The 19,997-nt window shown below is 42.8% G+C and overlaps 1 protein-coding gene across 18 annotated transcripts in view; it reads left to right on the top strand.

The window, feature by feature from the left end:
• Nucleotides 1–19,997, top strand: part of mbnl1 (muscleblind-like splicing regulator 1) — a 782,985-nt gene that overhangs the window by 537,743 nt on the left and 225,245 nt on the right. For 2 of the 18 annotated variants that reach the window (XM_048542665.2, XM_059651206.1), the window contains exon 1: nt 11,810–12,148. The exons of 3 other annotated variants lie outside the window; for them this stretch is intronic. Coding sequence is in view for 1 of the 15 variants with exons in the window: in XM_048542662.2 (XP_048398619.1) it covers nt 13,076–13,141 (66 nt within the window). In the remaining 14 variants the exon portion in view is untranslated. Of the gene's footprint in view, nt 1–11,809; nt 12,149–12,573; nt 12,801–13,022; nt 13,142–19,997 lie in introns of those variants that run through there. 13 more of the 18 variants (XM_048542659.2, XM_048542656.2, XM_048542661.2 and 10 more) reach the window with 10 other exon arrangements.

Raw genomic sequence — 19,997 nt, 5'->3', positions numbered from 1 at the left:
TCCTATTGCCCTTGAAATTGGCTGGCCTTCTCATCCATTTCAGAGGACAGTTAAGAGTAAAAAGCATTGCTGTTGGGTCTAGGAGTCACTTGTGGGCAAGACTGGATAAGAGTGGCAGATTGCCTTCCCTAAAGGACATTGATGAACCAGATGGGTTTGCACAACAGTTGTTTGTTGTTTTTGTTAACCAACAACGAGAATAGACTTATTTTACTGGTATTTTAATTACATTTCAATTCCACCATCTGCCATGGAGGAATGTAAGGATAAAAGGTCTGAAAAATCAGTGGAAGGAAATTTAAAAGGGTAATCGAACAGATACTTAAAAGGGAAAGTAACGTGCAAGCCTGTGAGAGATGATTTTCCCTCTAATTTCTCCCGATGCCCCGCTGGCCTATGAGGTCCATACGTGGCAACAGCTGGCGAAATCAGAAGTGTAGGTGTCCCTGTGCACAGACCTCCAGAGTGGTGGTTGCACAGCTTGGAAGGAATGTTGCTCGGGCATGAGTCATTGGATAGCTTTTCCAAAGGGCTAGCATTGCCGTGATGAGCAGAACCACCTCTTATCATGCTGTTTCATTCTATGCTTTCATGTTTCTGTGATTCCATGAAAAGCAGACTGCCTGTATTATGAAGCTCTATGATATCAAGGCCAGGGGGAGAATGAATTAGGGGAGGAGACTAAGCCATGGATCTTTACTTTGGCAGAGTGAGGGTGCAGCACGTGTAAGGGGCTGCGTTTGCCAACGCACATAGTTTGGGAATAGCAAGACTACGGAGTTCACAGGACCAGTGACCAAAGTGAGTTCCCAAGTAAAGAGAGTGAGCCGAGAAAAATGGTTAGAGAAAATGAGGGAAGATCTTCAGTAACAGTATATTACGATCAGGTTAAAAAGAAACGTATTTGTGCTACAATGAAAAATATGTAATGAGGAAAGAAGAAGTAGTGCTCTGCAAAAAGGCCATGAGGAAAGTGAGAGACCCAAAGGCAATAGGCCAAAGGTGTTGTTCAGTGCTGTGTCATTTTCTAATGCTATGAAGTCTGAAATGACCAGAGCTGAATGCCATATTTCTGTTTACTCAGGATCTGTAGTGTGTATTCTCTCTGAGACTCCATATTTCACCCTTGTATGCTGGCTCAGTTCACTTTATGTGACTTGGAGCACGAGACAATGTCACAAACACTATTTTCACAACTTATTTTTATCCCTGGCTAGGGCATTGTGCAAAGGATCTCATTAACAGGCACGACCATGAACCATTGGCCGTGGATGTCACAGACCCTAAGTTATTTGAATGGACCCGACAAGAATGGAGAGAATACTCACACTGGGGGCCATTCCCTCACGTGTAGATCAATAAAAGCTATGAAAGTAAAATGACATGAAGCTATGGACAGATTTTCATCAGATGTGTAGATTAAGTTGCAAAATTCTGAACTTCTATTTTTCTGATGTACAAAAAGCTTTACACTGCCTTCCCAATCCCACACCAGTTTCTGTTAACTGTTCACAGCATGGAAAGACAGAGGCGCAAATCCACATATACCTCTTTCAGGATTGGAGCCCCCATTTTGAGATCAACACAAAAAATTGCCTCTTAAACACTATTTTTGCTTGCTGATGTGTGTTGTGGAGCAGCTAAAAATATTCTTTCTTAGAGAACTTGTGACCACTGAAAAGAAATCCTTCTGAGGAGTTGCCAACATTTTGAGAGGTCAGTGTAAAATATTTTGACATTTTGAAATGTTTGCATTAGATGCTGCATTGTAACGTAGATGCGGTCCTGCAAGAGTAAATTGATGCTTACACTGCCCATTATTGTGTGAATGTTGTCATGCATTACAGTGCTTTTTCCACTGGAGAAAGTGTCATGATGCAGTTAAAAGTTTAAATAAATGTCCTACCAGTCTCTGTTATCATGGTTTGTATTCTGATTTAAATTGATAAAACAATTTTGATCAGTAAAAATGAAACTGTGCTTTTGAAGATTATAAAATTCTTTGCACATACACCCTTGAATTTATTAGCACATGGTATTAACTGACAGGCATTCTATTTAAAGATGGAAATAGAACACCATTGCATGCTGTCAGTTTCAGGAAGTACAGCTAGAAGACTTTGGTATGACAACTATAGCCGTTATCAATTCTTGGCTGAGCTTCAAAAGCTAATATTGGCTTCAGTTCAGTTGGTGGTATATTGTTCCAATAATTAGTGGAATTTTTGAAAGGCCATAAGTAACAGAGTATGCTTTTGATGTGGTTCATTGTTTTCTTACAATTGAAAAAGCATTTAACACAATGTAACTAATTTCGCGCAAAAGATTTTGTTTTTGGATAAATAGTGTAGCAAGTTGAATTTGAGGCTTTATTAAGTTACTCGAGGGTTTGCTTTATCCCCAATGATTTTAAAACTGTCCCTATTTCCAATTGCCTGGCTCCTGAGCACTGAACATAGTGAATTCTGGGGATTAATTGTTCACAGCTTCAATATTTGGAGCTTAATTCTTCTGATCATAACAGGTGGCATGGCAGCCAGACCCATTTAAACACATGGTAGGCAGCTCTCAAGAGTAGAATTTCCATCTGCTCTGCATGCCACACACCTCACACGTCCAGAGACACAATTCCTTGAGAAGGCCCGACACAAGAGTCTGACAGAAATTCAAGTTGGTCATGTCTACCCCATGAAAGTAACAAAGTTCTCACTGGATCTCTAACAGCTGGCCAAGTGGTCTGTCACCCACATTAAACCCATCATCAGGTGGGCTTGTTGGCATGACGCCTGGAGATCTTCCTGCTTTTCTCCACATAATGTAATGGGATGTCTTAACATCTATTTGACAAATCAGTTTTGACCTTGACATGACCATCTCATCTAAAGGTCCAGCAGCTCCAAGTGAAATCTCAGTTTTAGCTGCTGTTCTCAGCTCCTGGAGTGGAGTAGGATTGCCGACACAGCAGCTTAAAGTGTGAGACAGTAACAACTGCTGATGCTGGAGTCTAAGATAACACAGTGTGGAGCTGGAGGAACACAGCAGGCCAGGCAGCATCAGAGGACAGGAAAGCTGACATTTCATGTCCGGACCCTTCTTCAGAAAAGACCCTTCATTTTTCTGAGGAAGGGTCTTGACCTGAAAGTTCAGCTTTCCTGCTCCTCTAATGCTGCCTGGCCTGCTGGATTCCTCCAGCTCCACTCTGTGTTATCATTACTTAAAGTGTGACCAGCTTAGACAGATGCTGACTTTGAATCTGATTCTGATGCAAGCAATTTGGAACCCCTTGACTCTGACAATGTGTGCCCTCATGGGAGCTGCTTCACAGAGTGGAGCTCAGCATTCCCACTGCTTCAGGATTAAGTCTGGAATCTCCAAGAATGAAACATTAATCTCCATAATAAGGCATTGAGAAAAAAAATCACTGGGTGGGTGCTGTTTTGGATTTCATCAAACTCATTCACCGTTCATTTGGAAAAGATTATTTATGCATCTGATATTGAAAGATGATAAGGTAATCAGGAGTTTGTTTGCTCTGTAATTAGCAGGACATTGTGGAGTTGGACATATTGGAGTGAAAGTATGGGTTAGTAGTTGAGGGAATATGGTTATGCAATGAGGGAGGTTGTAATGTTACCTAGCAACAACATCCCCCAGTGTGATCAGCACAAAAACAGCCTGTAACAATCAGTCTGTACTCTATGTTTTGAGGGTCAAAAGTGCAATTAATTAATTCCAAACAATTTATGCATTTAGTTAGTGTCGGTAACTCTCTGAGGCCAAGCAATAACCTCCTGAATTGTTGAGTTTAAGGTCCATTGCTTAGTCTGTAGATGGATCTCTCCTCAGTAATATGCAGCATAGTTTGTCTCTCTCCTCATGCGGATAAACAGTTTGTAATGAGGCTACAGCAGTGGGGATTGGGTTGTGCAGGGATCTGGATCCTGAATCTGTTTAGTAAGACCCACTTGCACTGTTGTACATCTAAAGCCTCCTTTCGACAGATGGCACTTAATACAGTAGACTTGCTAGTGAATTCTCATGTTTCCATGAGAAGTCACTTTGGGGGGACTTTGCTGAGGAAGATTGCTCCTTGTAGAGTGCCAAGGTGGAAAGTGAGGTGGAGGTGGCTTGAACAGGTCATCGTGGAGTGCGGTAGTAGGTATGGTGGTTTCAATCAACTCGTGGTTTTTAATTAGTCAGTGGAAACGTGGGGAAGTGATGTTTAGAAGAGAGGAAGCCATAGAGTGGATGTGCACAGCATTGCACATTCTTTCATTTAACTAAGCCACAGTCATAGATGCCTCCAGCACAAACAAGGCCCATTGTGTCTGCATTGGGCAAAACCAACCGCATAACCATTTCCTAGAACTTGACTACTTGTATGCCTTGGCATTGCATGCGCACTTCTAATGACTTCTTAAATGTCATGAATTTCTCCTCCATCACCCTTACAGGCAGTGAGTTCCAGCTTCCCACCACCCTCCGGGAGAGAACATACTTTCCTCATGTCCCCTCTGAACCTCTTGCCACTTACCTTAAATGTATGCTATTGATCCCTCCACCAAAGGGAAATGTTTCTTCCTGTCTATGCCCCACATAATTTTGTATGCCTCAATCACGAGGCCCCTCAGTTTCCTCTGCTTCAAGGAAAACAACCCCAGTCTGTCCAATCTCCCTTCATAATTAAACCTCTCCAGCCCAGGCAGCATCCTGGTGAATCTCCTCTGCACCCTCTCCAGTTCAATCACATCGTCCTATAATGTGGATTCCAGAACTGCGCACAATTCATTTATTCATTGTTGGTCCCTCGCAGATGAATATGACTCTCTTCCATGCTCAGGGTAAGTTCATAGGTGGTTGTACAGGACTATGCAGCTACCACAGGCTCTGTTGGGGCAGAAGGCTGTCATGGGAATGGGTGGTGGGGTGTTGTGTAATGTGGCAGTGCGCTCCTTTCACTGTTTTCACCTGGCCTCCACTTTTTCCCAACATCTTGAGTTGCGTGATGCCTTCCCGGTTGCTCCTTCTCCACATTGGATGGTATGGGGCCAGTGATTCCCAGCTGTCACTTCACCCGTGAGGCCTTGAAGGTATCACTGAAGCGCTTCCTCTGTCCATCTGGGGCTCGCTTGCAGTTTCGAAGCTGGGAGTAGAGCATCTGTCTGGGGAGCATACACTACTCTAGATGTGGCCTAGACAACTTTTTATGGAGTGCCAGCATCACCTCCTTTCCCTTAAACCCTATGCCTTGGCTATTAAAGTGCGCTAGGAGGATTTGAATCAATACATTTGAAGACTTAATATAAAATCTATTGCATCGACTGTCATGTGTTCACTTTGTACCTTGCATATGCACTGACTTGCTGGGGCTCCCCACAGTTGGCCACATTGTGGCTGTATGTAAATCTTTTAGGTGTGTTCTGCAATTGGCATGTTTGGACCAGTCAAAGCATTTGAACAGAGAACGCCCATTTCAAATTTCTGTTTAAATACTTCAAACTCGGCCAACTTTCACTGCCTTCGCCCTTTCACTGATGATTGGAGATAATATGGGTCAGCTCTTTGTTAATTGAATGTTCAGTATAGGGTAGACAATATCTAAATATGAATGTGGAAATATCTAATAACCAATGGTGGCTGCAGAGGAACAGCAAGAGAATACACTGCTCTATAACTCTTCCATATGCCTCAAGTGGCTAAAAAACATTCTCTCTAATTTTTCTTTGAAGTGTATAAAAGGCATTGGACAAGTTTTATGCAAAAGATAATTAGCTAAAAGAAGGGCACATTTAATTGGAGGCAACCTTGGCACATGGGTTAGAAAAGTTTGGGGGGGTTCATTGAAAATTTAGTGCAGGGATGAACTGGGGGGGAAGTTCTAAATCAGTAGTACACAATGCATTTTCCATCTGTTTGACAGACCAGGACGACATTATGTTGTGCAATGGCTAGCATCCTGGGTTCAAGTTCTTCCCAAGGGCTTGGTGGCCAAGGAAGGCACTTTCCTTCAATCAAACACAGTAAGCATCATCTTATAAATCCTTCCAACACTTGCTAATGACATTTAGGAAAAACAGGAGAACTTCCTGCTCCGTTTTCTCATTCAAGTCAATTGCAGCCTTGAGCATGAGTTTCTATCAGTCCGGATATTAATGCTCAAGACTTCAATTTACTTGAATGTAAATGCAATGTGAATTGGTGTCAACAGTATAAATCTTTATCTTCTGGTTGGGATGGATTTGGGACCTGCCTCCCATTTGTATATATGGCATAAGTCATGGTGCAGAGGGTAGAACCCACCTTAAAGCAGAGAACTCAAGATGAAGACTGATGCCTTAGATGAAGGAAGAGAGCTGTATATCCTAGTTTTGCTTCTGCTTCAGTTGTGTATGCATCAAACAATAATAATCATATTCCACAAAAATTTGTCAGAACAGTAAATTTGTGGATAGTAGTAGAGCAAGTACAATAGCATTTTGTAGGTTAACTGAACAAATCAAATTCCATGTGGGGAAGTGTGAGGTCATTTAGTTTGGGTCAAAAGAATCAAATTGGAACTATTTTTTGAACAACAGATGTCCATAAGCTCTAAAAATTAGTAATGCAAATTTAAATAAGGGGCATGAAAACTGAACTAGCTAGTGTGAACTGGGATAATTGGTGGCATGTTGAGAGGGACAGTCATGAAGTCTTGCCAGAAATTAACCCAGGAGGTGACAAGAGAGGTTAGGTGTCTTGCCCACTGCAGTCTCACCCAATTACTTACGAAGGGTTCAGAAGAAGGGTCAATGGACCCGAAACATTAACTCTGCTCTCTCTCCGCATACACCTGCAGAGTTTTTCCAGCAATTTCTGTTCTTGTTTCACCCAGTTCCTTCGCTTTCCTGCCACCTCTCACCACCTCCAGGGAAATGGTAATTTCTTCCCTTAATGTTTTGCTGTTTAAGTTGCAGATCCCAGTTTGGCAAAGTCAAAATCCAACAAGGCCTCATTCACCTGAGAATCCTGTCTCTTTTCCTTAATTTTTCTAAAATCAAGGTGGACTGGCTATTAAGTGGAAGGATTGTTCAATTTTAAATGTACACAATTAATGGAGAGCTAATAAGTACACAAATTATTAGAAGAGAATTATTCAGAAGGGTTACAAATCCTGCAGTGACTCCCCACTCTTGCTGTGAGAGATTTTTGGCCTCCCTTTAGAGAGCTTGCTATTTTGTGATTCAGTTCAGGGGTTAGCTGTGTAGGGAATTACTAATATAGAAACAATTGCTTATATTTATATCACATCCTAAAGAAAATACCTCAAGGCCCTTTATAGTAGCACAATCAGACAAAATTTTGTCCCCAAGTCAAATAAAAAGATCTTAGAATGGAGGTAGACAGGGTGGTTTAAAAGGCTTTCATTATGCAGACCTTTGAGTAACAAGTTGAGATATCATGTTGAGGTTGTGCAGGGCATTGGTAAGGCCTTTTCTGGAGTACTGTGTCCAGTTCTGGTCATCCAGTTATAGGAAGGATACTATTAAGCCGAAGAGGGTTCAGTAAGGATTTATCAGGATGTTGCTGGATATGGGGGTGGGGGGTTGAATTTTAAAGAGAGACTGAATAGGCTGGGACTTTTTTCACAGGAATGTAGGAGATTGAGAGGCAACTTTATGGAAGCTTATAAAATAGTGAGGGATAAAGTTAAACTTAATGGTAGTCTTTTCCCTAGGGTGGGGGATTTCAAGTCTTGGGGGCACACTTTTAAGGTGAGGGGAGACAGATTTAAAAAAGACATGGAACAGATATTTTACACAGAGGGTGGTCTGCATGTGGAATGAACTTCCTGAGAAGCGGTGGATGTGGGTAAAATTACATTTAAAAGACAATTGGATAAGTACATGAATAGGCAAGGCTTAAAGGGATAAGGACCAGGAGCAGGCAGGTTACTAGGTTAATAAAATGTGAGGCTGGACGAACACAGCAGGCCAAGCAGCATCTCAGGAGCACAAAAGCTGACGTTTCGGGCCTAGACCCTTTTATTATCTTGGAATCTCCAGCATCTGCAGTTCCCATTATCTCTGATTCTAGGTTACTAGGTTAGTTTAGGATTATTGTCAGCATGGACTGGTTGGACTGAAGACTGTTTCTGAGCTGTGTGACTCTATGACTGAAAAGTGGTTGTGTTTTTTGGAGTATCTCAGAACAAGAGAGGTAAAGAGATAGGGAAGCAACTCTGGACCTAACAAGATAGCTAAAGACACAACTTCTGCAGGAGATCATGGATGCTGAAGAGACTAGAATTAGAGGAATGCAGCAATCTCAGAGTTTTAGAGAAATGCAGAAAGCTACAAGTATGCAAAGGGTGAGGCCACAGAGAGGGATTTGAGTACACTGTGTCAGCAATGATCCTCGTCATTGACCCTGTGACAAGATTAGGATTGGAGATTGGCAGAAGACTACTAAATTAGCCTTGATCTTACCAAATGAAACAGGCTGCCAATCAGCCATATGACTAAGCAGTTTATTGCCTTCACGACCAGTAGACTTTCTTTTTCGTTGGTCCCTTCTGCCCCTCTGGGTAGTTTTGAAAAATGACATTTTCAGTAAAACAGAAACTTGCTTATCCAGGTCCTCAGGCTCATAATTCCCTGTGACTCACCAGTATCAAAACTGGAGCACACATGCTGGTGGGCATGTTCCCATTGAATAGGTTGCCAGGGAAATAGGGTCAGAGGGTATGGGTGTAGGTGCACTCTGTCACAGCTCACTATGCTGGCTTAGGTCCAAGCTGGTAGACATGTTAAATAGTGTTGGATAACATGGGAATTTTTCTTCCAAGAGATAAATTAAGCAGTGTTAACTCAGCAAGCGTCACCTCACCTGTGCTCCAAAACCATTTTGGATAAAATTGCAAATAAATCAATTCTATTGCTAGTGTGTGAATGCTGTCATAAGAATTTCCTTGTTATCAACAAAATGGCAAAGTAAAATAAACTGATAATGGTTAAAAACATAAATGTTAACCCTTTGAGTACTGAGGTATCTTACTGCAGTTTTCAAAATTCACAGTTGATTAGGTGAGACGGTCATTTGTTACAGTATTGGGATACCCTCCACTGGCTTAAATGTCATCATTTTAAGCACTATCATTGATCTATACCACCACTAATAATCCTATCCTCATGTCAAATTGAACATCACCAAAAAAGTGCATGGTTTTCATGCTAATATCAATCATCTTTGTTCCTGAAGCTTATTTCTGTGCACTCTGAAAATAAAGTCCAGTTCTCCATTTGCACAAAGTTCACAACAGAATAGCGATGAGTCAGACATGAGTGTTAAAAGCAAAAGCGTAAATGTACAGACTTTCAGGAGGTAGACATCAACAGAATTAATGACTGATGGGTCTTCTAGGTATCCCGAACACAATTGTTCATTGGAGAGCTTGTTTTTTTCTGGTCTTTAATTGTCTGTAATGATTTTACACTACACGAAGTAGCAGGAAGTATACATAATTTAGTTAGTGCGCACATGTATTTTTGCATGCATACATTTACTTTATAAGGCAGAGAAACAAACTAAACAAATTGATAATGTCGTTTATTTTCAGAAGACCAAGAGTTCAGACCCATCCTTCCATTGCATGTATTACTGTGTGCCTGGGTGTTCTATAGATGGAGTATGGCATACACTGACTGCTTTATGTCCTCACTGTCTGTACCCTGAGTAGAGAGTCTGCTAAGTATAATTTATCATACATACAATGTCCCCTGAGAACAATGTATCCTGTGTACAGTGTACTGTGAGTACAGTGTATCCTGAGTTTTTTTATTGTGCGCGGGATGAGGGCATCGCTGGCTGGGCAGCATTTTATTTCCCATCCCTAATTGCCCAGAGGGTAGTTAAGAATCAATCACTTTGCTGTGGGTCTGGTGTCACATGTAGGCCAGACCAGGTAAGGATGGCATTTTCCTTTCCTAAAGGCCATCAGTGAACCAGATGGGTTTTTCTGACAATCAACAATGGATTCATAGTCAACACTAGATCCTTAATTCGACAGTTTCTTTTTTTTTACTGAATTCAAATTCCACCACCTACCATGGCGTGATTTGAACCTAGGTTCCCAGAAGATTAACTGAGTTTCTAGATGAATTGTCTACTGAGAATGTATTAGGCCATTGCCTCCCCATTATAGAGTGTATCCTGAGTACAGAGGTTCCTGAATACAGTGTATCCGGATTAGAGTGTATCCTGATTACAGTGTATCCCGAGTACAGAGTCCCCTGATTACAGAGTATGCTGAGTACAGAAGTTACTGAGTACAGTGTGCCCTCAGTGCTGTGTCCCCTGATTACAGAGTATGCTGAGTACAGAAGTTCCTGAGTACAGTGTGCCCTCAGTGCTGTGTCCCTTGATTACAGAGTATGCTGAGTACAGAAGTTCCTGAGTACAGTGTGCCCTCAGTGCTGTGCACTCTGTGCTGTGCCCCCAGGACAGTGTTCTCTGATTCCAGTGTATCCTGAGTACATTGTCTCCTGTGTAGAACATATCCTGTGTGATGTGTGCCCTTGTGCTGTGTAACTGAATACTGAATACCCGAAGTGCTGTGTGTGAATTCTTTAATTTATGTTTGTGGGTGCTTGCTGTGCAATTGGCTGCGATGTTGCCCACAACTTGAGAAAGCGCTTGAATGGTTTTAAATCACTTTGTATCAGCCTTTGGTTGGGAATAGGCTCTGTACAAATGTAAGCTGTTACTCTTCACTGCTCATGCAGCATAGAGCAGCCCTCCTCATGCATTTATCTTCAGGAATTCTACTGCATTGTGCCATGCTCAGAAGTTGTGCTGGCTACATTAACTCACCAGGGATCTCACCCACTCTTACTGGTTGCCATTGGTAGATTGATATAATCTTTAATTTCCAATCAATAAATAAGTCCTAAATTGGTACCTCAAACTGGCACACTGGCTCAGGGATAGAGTTAGCTGCCACTGTGCCATTAAACCTCTTTACAAGCAAAAACAGAAATTGCTGGAAAAGCTCAGCGGGTCTGGCAGCATCTGTGGAGAGAAATCAGAGTTAACGTCTCAGGTGCAGTGACCCTTCCTCAGAACACACAAACCTCTTGGCTGCTTTATTCCCAGTTCTGTAATTATTTGCACACTCAAACAATTCTTTTCAGTTTGGGGAGGAGTACAATCACACGTATCTCAGAGGTGTCATTCTGACCATGACATTGTACACAGCCAGCGAAAGTTTCCCAATTAGAGATTGTTGTGGTAACATCGCACTGCAGATGGTGAAGAGTTAACAGTCTAACTTGGAAATTTGCTAAAGGCCTGACATTTTCAACCACGACTCCCGGACTTCCCCGCTTGGTGAGCGAAATGTTGAGATCTATTAAAAACATGCACATAAATCCATCTCTTCGCACTCTCCCAACTCCCCCAAATCGAGACCCTGACAACAGCTTGCTTATATCTCACTTGTGGCTCTACAGTTCAGAGGTTATTATATGCTTTACATATCAGATGGAAGCTACCAATTACAGCATATTGTAAGGGGGAACGAGGAGGTTGTTCCTGTCGACTGACAACTTCCTTTCTACTTAGTTCTCGATTTAAGTCTGTCTCTTCCCCCTTCCAACACAGAGGCCTTTTTGTATAAGATCCCAGACTTTTTCAGCTATCCTGTGTGCAGTATGTGTGTGCATGAGACTGCTACATTTTAAAAAGGGATCAGAGATAGAAACATCGAGAAAACACACGTTTTTTTTCCCTCCCAGTTCATGCTGGAGAATTTAGCAGGTACAACCTAGTGCTTCCTGATAGAGTTTGTGCAGCCCTTGGGAGGAGGGGTGTGTATGTGTGCTGGAGGAGGGGCATTGCGGGCAGATAGCACCACACAGACTGAGCAGAGAGCCGGGTTTCCACCCATTTACACTCCACGGCCCTGTTTGCAAGCTGCAGCTCAGTAAGTTCAACCAGCCGTCATGCTGCTCTAACAAGCGGGAGGGGAGGTGGCCCAGCTGCATAAGTTGACACGTCTTTGGCTTCTTTGGAACAGAGAGAGAGAGAGAGTGAAAAAAAATTAAGATGATTCCCACAGTGCCTTGAGCATTTTGTCCTCTGTTCGAGTGCATTGGGGACAAAAACATGTGAGGTAAGTTCTTGTGTATATATACATATATGTGTAAATATGTATATACACATGTGTATATGAGTGTCTGTATGTGTATGCACACATGTATATGTGTGTATACATGTGTATACACATTGCTGTATATATGTGTACATACATGTGTATATAGACATATGTGTGCATATATAGATATTTATATATGCTTGTGTGTATGTGTTTGTTGCGATTTGATCACAGTAGGAGTTAAGTGAGAACGATTGGACGTGAAAAGAATTGAAGGGGGTCGGTGGAAGGAGGGAGGTTGGAGAGGGGTGTTCTTGCAGCCGCGGTATATGGTTTCATATCACCCATCATCTTCGTCTGGGAGTCGAAGTCAGAAAGGTCGCAGCTGCAGGCAAGCAGATCTGTGCCACAGAGCAGCCCCTTCCTGTCTGCAAGGACAGCGTCACACACACACACACACATACAGCAGCCAGCAGCAGTAAGGAAACAGGCAAGGCAAGCCCAGGAGAACGTCTATCCTCCTCTCTCTCTCTGCCTGTCTAACACATCAGCAAAGGCAAGGGGGAGGAAAAAAAACAGGTGGATCCCAGCAACTACCCGCTCCTTAAACTGCCTCAGTTTACAGCGAATGATGAAGTGACAATTGCCATCAGCCCTTTGACATGTGCAGGTAGCTGTTTACTGTATTATAAAGGTGGCGTCTGCTGAGCTGTCGGAAGGTGGGGAGGGAGGTCAGTAAGGAGTTCTTCCTTTTATGAGGAGGGAAAGGGGGTCTGTTAGCATGTACTGCATGTGGTCCTGGTGTGTACAGCGAAAGGTTAACTCTCTGCCTACTGCCTATAAATTATGCGTGACATGTTTAGCTGTGCTTCCTTATATGGCCAGTGCTGTATTTCAGTACAGTATGAGGCTTGCCAAGTTTAACTGGAAGGAAGACGGCCCTACATGAGTGGGTTTTCTCTTTCCCTCGCTCCACTATTTGCAGTGCGTCACCCACTAACTGTTAGAAAAGTAAGTGCACGCAGTGTTACCGATTGCCTTGATGTCATTTCAAGCGGTTCCCTTTTCGCTAAGGTAGTCATTCTAAAAGGCAGGAGCCATGATTGTGGATTGTAACGTGCGTTTAACACAAAAAAGAATCGCTTGAGGGATCGAAGCCTTCTCTCTCTTTCTCTCTTTCCATGTGTGTTTATTTATGTTCTGATTTCATTTCTCGCATTTTGAAGCAGCGAAGGAATTTGCCAAGGTGAGTAAGGCATCATTCGTAAATGTTACTGTGTTGAACTTTCTGGTAACAGATGTGGGCCATCTGACTATGTTGCTGTGTGCCTGTGACTGGACCACTCCCCTGGACCCACCTTTGGGTCTTACCCCTATTTCACCAGTTCTCTGGGTTCATCATCAACCTCTTTCTTGTCTTGGGTCAGGAAAACATACCCAGGCTTTGAAAGCGGGTGGACACGGGGGAAGAGCTCGGGGCGTCGAAGCCCCCAAGCATGTGTTTTGTGTACACTGGTGGTAGTTGGATATATTGTAACGGGGAAATGAAAATGAATAATTCAGACAAGGACGGACAGAGAGAGAGAGAGAGAGAGAGAGAAGTGGGTGGTGGTGGGTGCAGTGGGAAGGTTTGGGGATGGCGGGGTTGCCTTCTGTATTTAAAATCATGCAGATGTTTGAATGTTTTCCAGTGGCTTCAATTCAGTGGATCAGTTACCACAGGGAGAGAGAGTGAGCGAGGGAGGAATAGAGGGGAGGACGGAGGTATAGAATAGAGAAGTGGAGTTAAGGAAGGCACAAACTGAAATGCAGAGAGACTTCAGCTATCTTGCTGTCACTTGTGCAATCCACGTTTGGCCTGAGCTGCTCCTACCATTCTGTTTCACAGAAGGTTCAGTTTTGGTGGATTCTGTCTGCTTTAAAATGGCTACCTTTGCAACATGGGGTTAATCTGGATTGAATGTTGGCGCCTTGGTGGTTGCCTCCCCTTCTGTCTTTGCACTCCAGTCTGGAAAATAGAACCTCGTGCTGATTAGTAGACATGCTTGCGATTCCTGATTAATCGGTTTGTCCCCCTCCTCGCTTCGTTCTCATCTCCAGAATTCAAAATTATAATAAAATCAATGCTTTATCGATGCAAATTCAGCCTTGGGTCATTAGAGAAATAGCATTCGGGGCCTATTAAAAATGGAATATGGCACAGTCCAAACGTTGTGGAAAAGAGGAAGGCCTGCTTTAGCCTTAGAATTCACACCAGCAGTTTACATGGAGCGAGAGTGTTAGCATCATGTGGCTTACCAGTCCAAGCAATGCAGACTGTGCATATGAAAGGGACAAAATGTGGTTCTAATTCCAAGCAAACAAGTAGAAGAGCCCTTCTCCAAATAATTTTGGATTCATAGCATCATAGATTCGTAGAATTTTACAGTACAGGAGGAGGCCATTTTACCCATTATGTTTGTACTGGCTCCTGAAAGAACTACCCAGCGAGTCTCATTCTCCAGCCTTAACTCCGTAGCCCTCTAAATTCATAACTTTCATATATATATCCAACTCGTAGTCAGTTCAAAAGAAGTCCTTCTGGATTAATTTGATGATAATATTGATTGTATGCCGATGGGTGCAGCTTTGACATGAAATTGCTATTATTGGAAAGTCATCAAAGTTGAGTCTTTCACCTACAATTTGACCAAAAAAAAATTGCTTGCTGTATTCAACTTCTTGTAGAATTTTTTTTTAGCAGTGTTGAATTTATTATGACTGTAAGATTCAGGGTGAACTTTTTTTAACAAGTCACACCACTCTGCCACTTAGGCAAATGCATGATGTGTGTAGCATTGCTATTTTGTATAGTTGTGACATGTTCAGCATTGGTAATCCTAGTGCTTGGGACTTGTCCCCAGTGTGTCTGATTCCTGAGATCATAAGTGACCAGATTCACTCTTGCCCACACTCCCTGCCCAATTGACAACAAAAATAGATGCAACTGGAATGAACCTCCCCTACATGCACACTCCTGAAGGCACATGCAGTAGATGCCTAGATGCCCCCATCCGTACACGGAGACCATGTGCTGTCAATCCAGAAAGGAGTTTGGCATATTTCCACTCAAATCATTAGTGGAATCAGACCCCCCTTTCGTCTTTATACTTAATAATCTAGTAATAATCTTTGTTAATGAACTGCAATCTGGGTTTCAGGCCCCTACTCTGGGATTAATGATGTAATCCAGGTTGTACTCTTCAATCCGTGCCATTGAACAAGGGTGAGCATCAAACAGAGGCCTCTCATGTCTTTTTCATTAGCACAGATGCCAAAGAACCAGGGTCACAGTGTGAGGAGGAGTACGGACATATCTTACCGCACAATGGCCCATTCCTCAATCAATTTAACTGGCTGTTTATTTTCACTGTTGATAGTAGAACCTTACTTAATAGCTATCCCTGCATTGCAGGGATATGCAGGGAGATTGAAATGTCACCGTTCAAAAACAAGGGGGTCATCCATTTAGTACACAGATGAAGCAAAATCTTTTTATACAGAGCATTGTGAGTTTAGAAGAACGAGAGAGAATTTTGTCGAAGCGTATAAAATTCACACAGGGCTAGTCAGACTGGCTGCAGGTGGAGGTGATCTAGAGTAAGTGGCCATGCGCCATGCCATTTTAGACTGAGATGAGGAGAACTCTGTTCACTCTTTAGGGTGGTGAACCTGTGGAATTTATATTTCAGAAGGAAGCAGATTTCTAGATGCAAAAGGTGTTGAGGAGTATGGGGAGAAAAACAGAAATATCCTTTTTATTCATTCATGGGATGAGGACATAACAGCTGGGACAGTATTTGTTACCTGGGGGCAGTTAAGAGTCAACTACATTGCCTTGGCCTGGAGTCACATTTAGGCCAGACCAGGTAAGGATCTTAGTTTCCTTCCTTAAAGGATAGGAGTGAACCAGATGAGTTTTTCCTCAACAATTGATGATGGATTTATGGTCATTATTTGATGCTTACTTTCAGATTTTCATTAAATTCAAATCCCACCATCTGCCATGGTAGGATTTGAAACGAGGTCGCCAGAACATTACCTGGGTCTCTGAAGTAACAGTCCAGCAATCACACCGCTAGGCCAATGTCTCCCCATATTTCAGGTTTGAGGATGGTCACAGGTATTGTGGAGTGGGCTGAGTGGTCTGTTTCTGCTCCTATTGTCCATATTTCTATCAAACAAAACAGAAAGTGCTGGAGAAATTCAGCAGGTCTGGCAGCATCTGCGGAGAGAGAGAAAGATAGAGTTAATGTTTGAGGTCTGGTGACCCTTCTTTATTCTCTGTATCTTTGGAGCTCTCTTCCTGAAAAGGTGATGGAAACAGAGTGTTGGAAGGAGTTAGATAAATCCTTGATTAGCAAGGGGAGAGGGTTGAAAGGTTATCAGGGGAAGGCAGGAATCTGGAGTATTAAGATCAGCCATGATCTTATTCAGCAGTAGGGCAGGCTCCAGGGGTTGAGTGGCCTACTTCTGCTTCTAATTCATATGAACATAGGTTTGCACAGAATTTGCAAAACAGAACCAGGTCATTCAGACCGTTAGTCTCTGCTGGTGTTTATGCTTGACTCCAGCCTTCAGCTGATGTCTAGCCACAGCAACCTGTGCTTTTATTTCTCACTCTGTGAAGTGTTCATCCAACTTTCATTTAAATACCTGTGTAATATTCACTGCAACCGCTCTTTATGGTAGCAGATTGCACATTTTAACCACTCTCTTGACGTAGATATTTCTCCTGAATTCTTTATCATGTTTATTAGTAGCTGTCTTATTCTTGAGTTCTCTAGTTTGTGATTCTCAGGTCAGGAGAAACATCCCCTTCAAAACTCTGCTTCCTGTCACAGGTCTTCATTAATCAGGTTGCCCTTTCGTCTATGCCATGAAAAACCAGTCTCTTTACAGGTATGCGCACACATAGACGCACATGGATGCTAATTGGATTCCAAATAGAACGCTCATAGACTTACCAACATTAACAAAAACTCTTCCTATATCCCTACGTTTGATGAAAAGGCAAAAAATGGCCAATAAACTGTCAGCAATATAACTCAGTAACAGGGGATTCATGTTAATTCTGCGGATGAGGTTTCACATCAGCCTTGCCTCCTTCCGCCCTATCTTCCTAAGCCACTGGAACTAGTGCCAGGATAATGCCTGGTGAAGTGTGTCTCCCTCCACCATTTGTCCTCATTGACCTCGTATTGTACTGGAGCCTCCAGGATCAATTATCCTCTTAGTATTATTTTAGTTCAACCGACAGGAGTCATTTGCTTTGGCCATTCATCCCAGTAGTTTACCATGAAGCAGAGAAGAAGACCTAGTTCCCTTACAGCTAATATAGTGGGTGAACGTTATGGGAAATACATGTATGTAGACTCATAGAATCATAGAATTTCACATGACAGAAGGATGCCTTTTGGTCCATCGTGACTGTAGCTCTTGAAAGAGCTACTCAGCTACTCCCATTCCCCAGCCCTATCTCCATAGCCCTCTAAATTCATCATTTTCAAATATATGTCCGGCTCTCTTTTGAAATCTCCAATGCAATCTGCCTCCACCACTCTCCCAGGCAGTGCATTCCAAATCCTGATTCTGTGTGAAGACGATTCTCCTCATCTCACTCCTAGCTCACTTACAGTCTTGAAATTGTGACCCCTATTTACCGACATATGATTCTGCCTCACAATGAAAGTTTTTCCCAACTCTTTTGCAGAATTGATCTATCACATGCTGCAGTTATCTGAAATCAGAAAGTATTTTGTCACATTGGAGGGTTGTGGTGATCTGGAACTCTTTACAAACCTCTAAAATGGCGGTGGATACTAGGGGACAGTTGGAGCTTTTTGGACTGAGATCAGCAGTTTTCTGTTCAGGAAGGTGATCAAGGGGATGTGGAGCAATGGTGGATAAATGAGTTGATGGGCGGATCATTCATGATCTAATTGGAAAGTGGACCATACCTTGGACTGAATGGTCTTCTGATCTGAATGGTGCTTAACAGGTACAACCTTTGAATTCATTGACACTCACTGTGTGTTATCAATCATTGCCTCAGGAAATCAGCATTGTTACAAATGGGCCTCCTTATCATAGATAATGGGAACTGCAGATGCTGGAGAATTCCAAGATAATAAAATGTGAGGCTGGATGAACACAGCAGGCCAAGCAGCATCTCGGGAGCACAAAAGCTGACGTTTCGGGCCTAGACCCTTCATCAGACCCTCTGATGAAGGGTCTAGGCCCGAAACGTCAGCTTTTGTGCTCCTGAGATGCTGCTTGGCCTGCTGTGTTCATCCAGCCTCACATTTTATTATCTTGGCCTCCTTATCATGTTTGTCCTGAGGAAGTTAAGAAAATGAAAGTACTTTCTTCTATGTCATTCACAAGGTGTGTTGTTGCTGACTAGGCCAACATTTACTGCCCACCCCAAATTGCTCAGGGGTTAGTTCCGAGTCAGGTACATTACTTCGGTTCTAAAGGCACACGTAGGCCAGACCAAGTCAGGGCAGCAAAGTTCTTTTCATTGAGACGTTAGTGAACCTGTTGCTCATAATTATGCTAGCTTCCTATTCCAGGTTTGTACTGAATTCCAATTCCACCTTCCATCATGGTGGAGATTCAAACTCATTTCCCCAAAACATTAACCTGGGATTCTGGATTCAGCAACATTACCCTACACTACCACCAACCCTTGCGGCCAGACCTAGCTTGCATTTGTCACCATTACCGGTGTAATAAGTTTCACATTTTTGCGAAGAATTGAACATCGGAGAAGGGACTTACTGAAATCAGTGTGAGTATTCAGAAGGAACTCTGTCTTTGACTTGTGATTGTAAAAATGAAACAGTTTGATTGGCAAGTAAGTTGTTGTAGTGTTGGTAGCTTGCTGTTACAATTTAGTGAAAGGTAGCAGTAATGGAAGTGAGCCCAATAATTAAGGGATGTTATTTACTCTTCTTCATTGTTAAATGGCCTATGATTACTAGTTTGAAGCACAGCAGAAAATCATCGGCAGTTGCTTGATAGATCATCCAGGGCTTTGCAAACTGTAGCCAATAATGCTTTCTGTTAACAAGAGCATGTTTGATGCAGGAACAGCAACTCATATTCCACTTGGGAACCCTGCAGCCCAATGGTATCAAAGTGGACTTCACCAGCTTCAAAATCTCCCCTCCCCCTACCGCATCCCAAAACCAGACCAGCTCGCCCCACCTCCCTAATCTGTTCTTCCTCTCACCCATCCCCTCCTCCCACCTCAAGCCCCACCCCCATCTCCCCGGACCGACCTATCTCCTCCCTACCTCCCCACCTACACTCACCTCTACTGGCTCCATTCCCGCCTCTTTGACCTGTCTGTCTCCTCTCCACCTATCTTCTCCTCTATCCATCTTCGATCCGCCTCTCCCTCTATCCCTATTTATTTCAGAACCCTCTTCCCCTCCCACATTTCTGAAGACGGGTCTAGGCCTGAAACGTCAGCCTGCCTGCTCCTCTGATGCTGCTTGGCCTGCTGTGTTCATCCAGCTCTACACCTTGTTATCTCATGTTTGATATATATTTATTTTTAAGAAGTATAATTGAATGTATTTTTCTTCCCATGCCAATGCCTTTGGGCCAGTGAGTTCTTAAACCGTTTGAAGACTTACATTTTGTGCAGTGTTTATACTCCATGCCCTTTCTGCACAGAATAGAGGAAAATCTAATGAATGGCCTTCAATTCCAACCGCTATCTCTCTTTCAATGTGTCTCTCTCTTGCAATTTTCTTTGTCTTCCAAATTGAGATCTACCAGGATTAGGTTAGCAATTCGCTCTGCTATTGTAACTCTC

This window comes from Stegostoma tigrinum, chromosome 14, assembly GCF_030684315.1.
Source record: "Stegostoma tigrinum isolate sSteTig4 chromosome 14, sSteTig4.hap1, whole genome shotgun sequence".
NCBI lineage: Eukaryota > Metazoa > Chordata > Chondrichthyes > Orectolobiformes > Stegostomatidae > Stegostoma > Stegostoma tigrinum.
The sequence above is the reverse complement of the archived record's forward strand: the minus strand, read 5'-3'. Positions and strand labels throughout refer to the sequence as shown.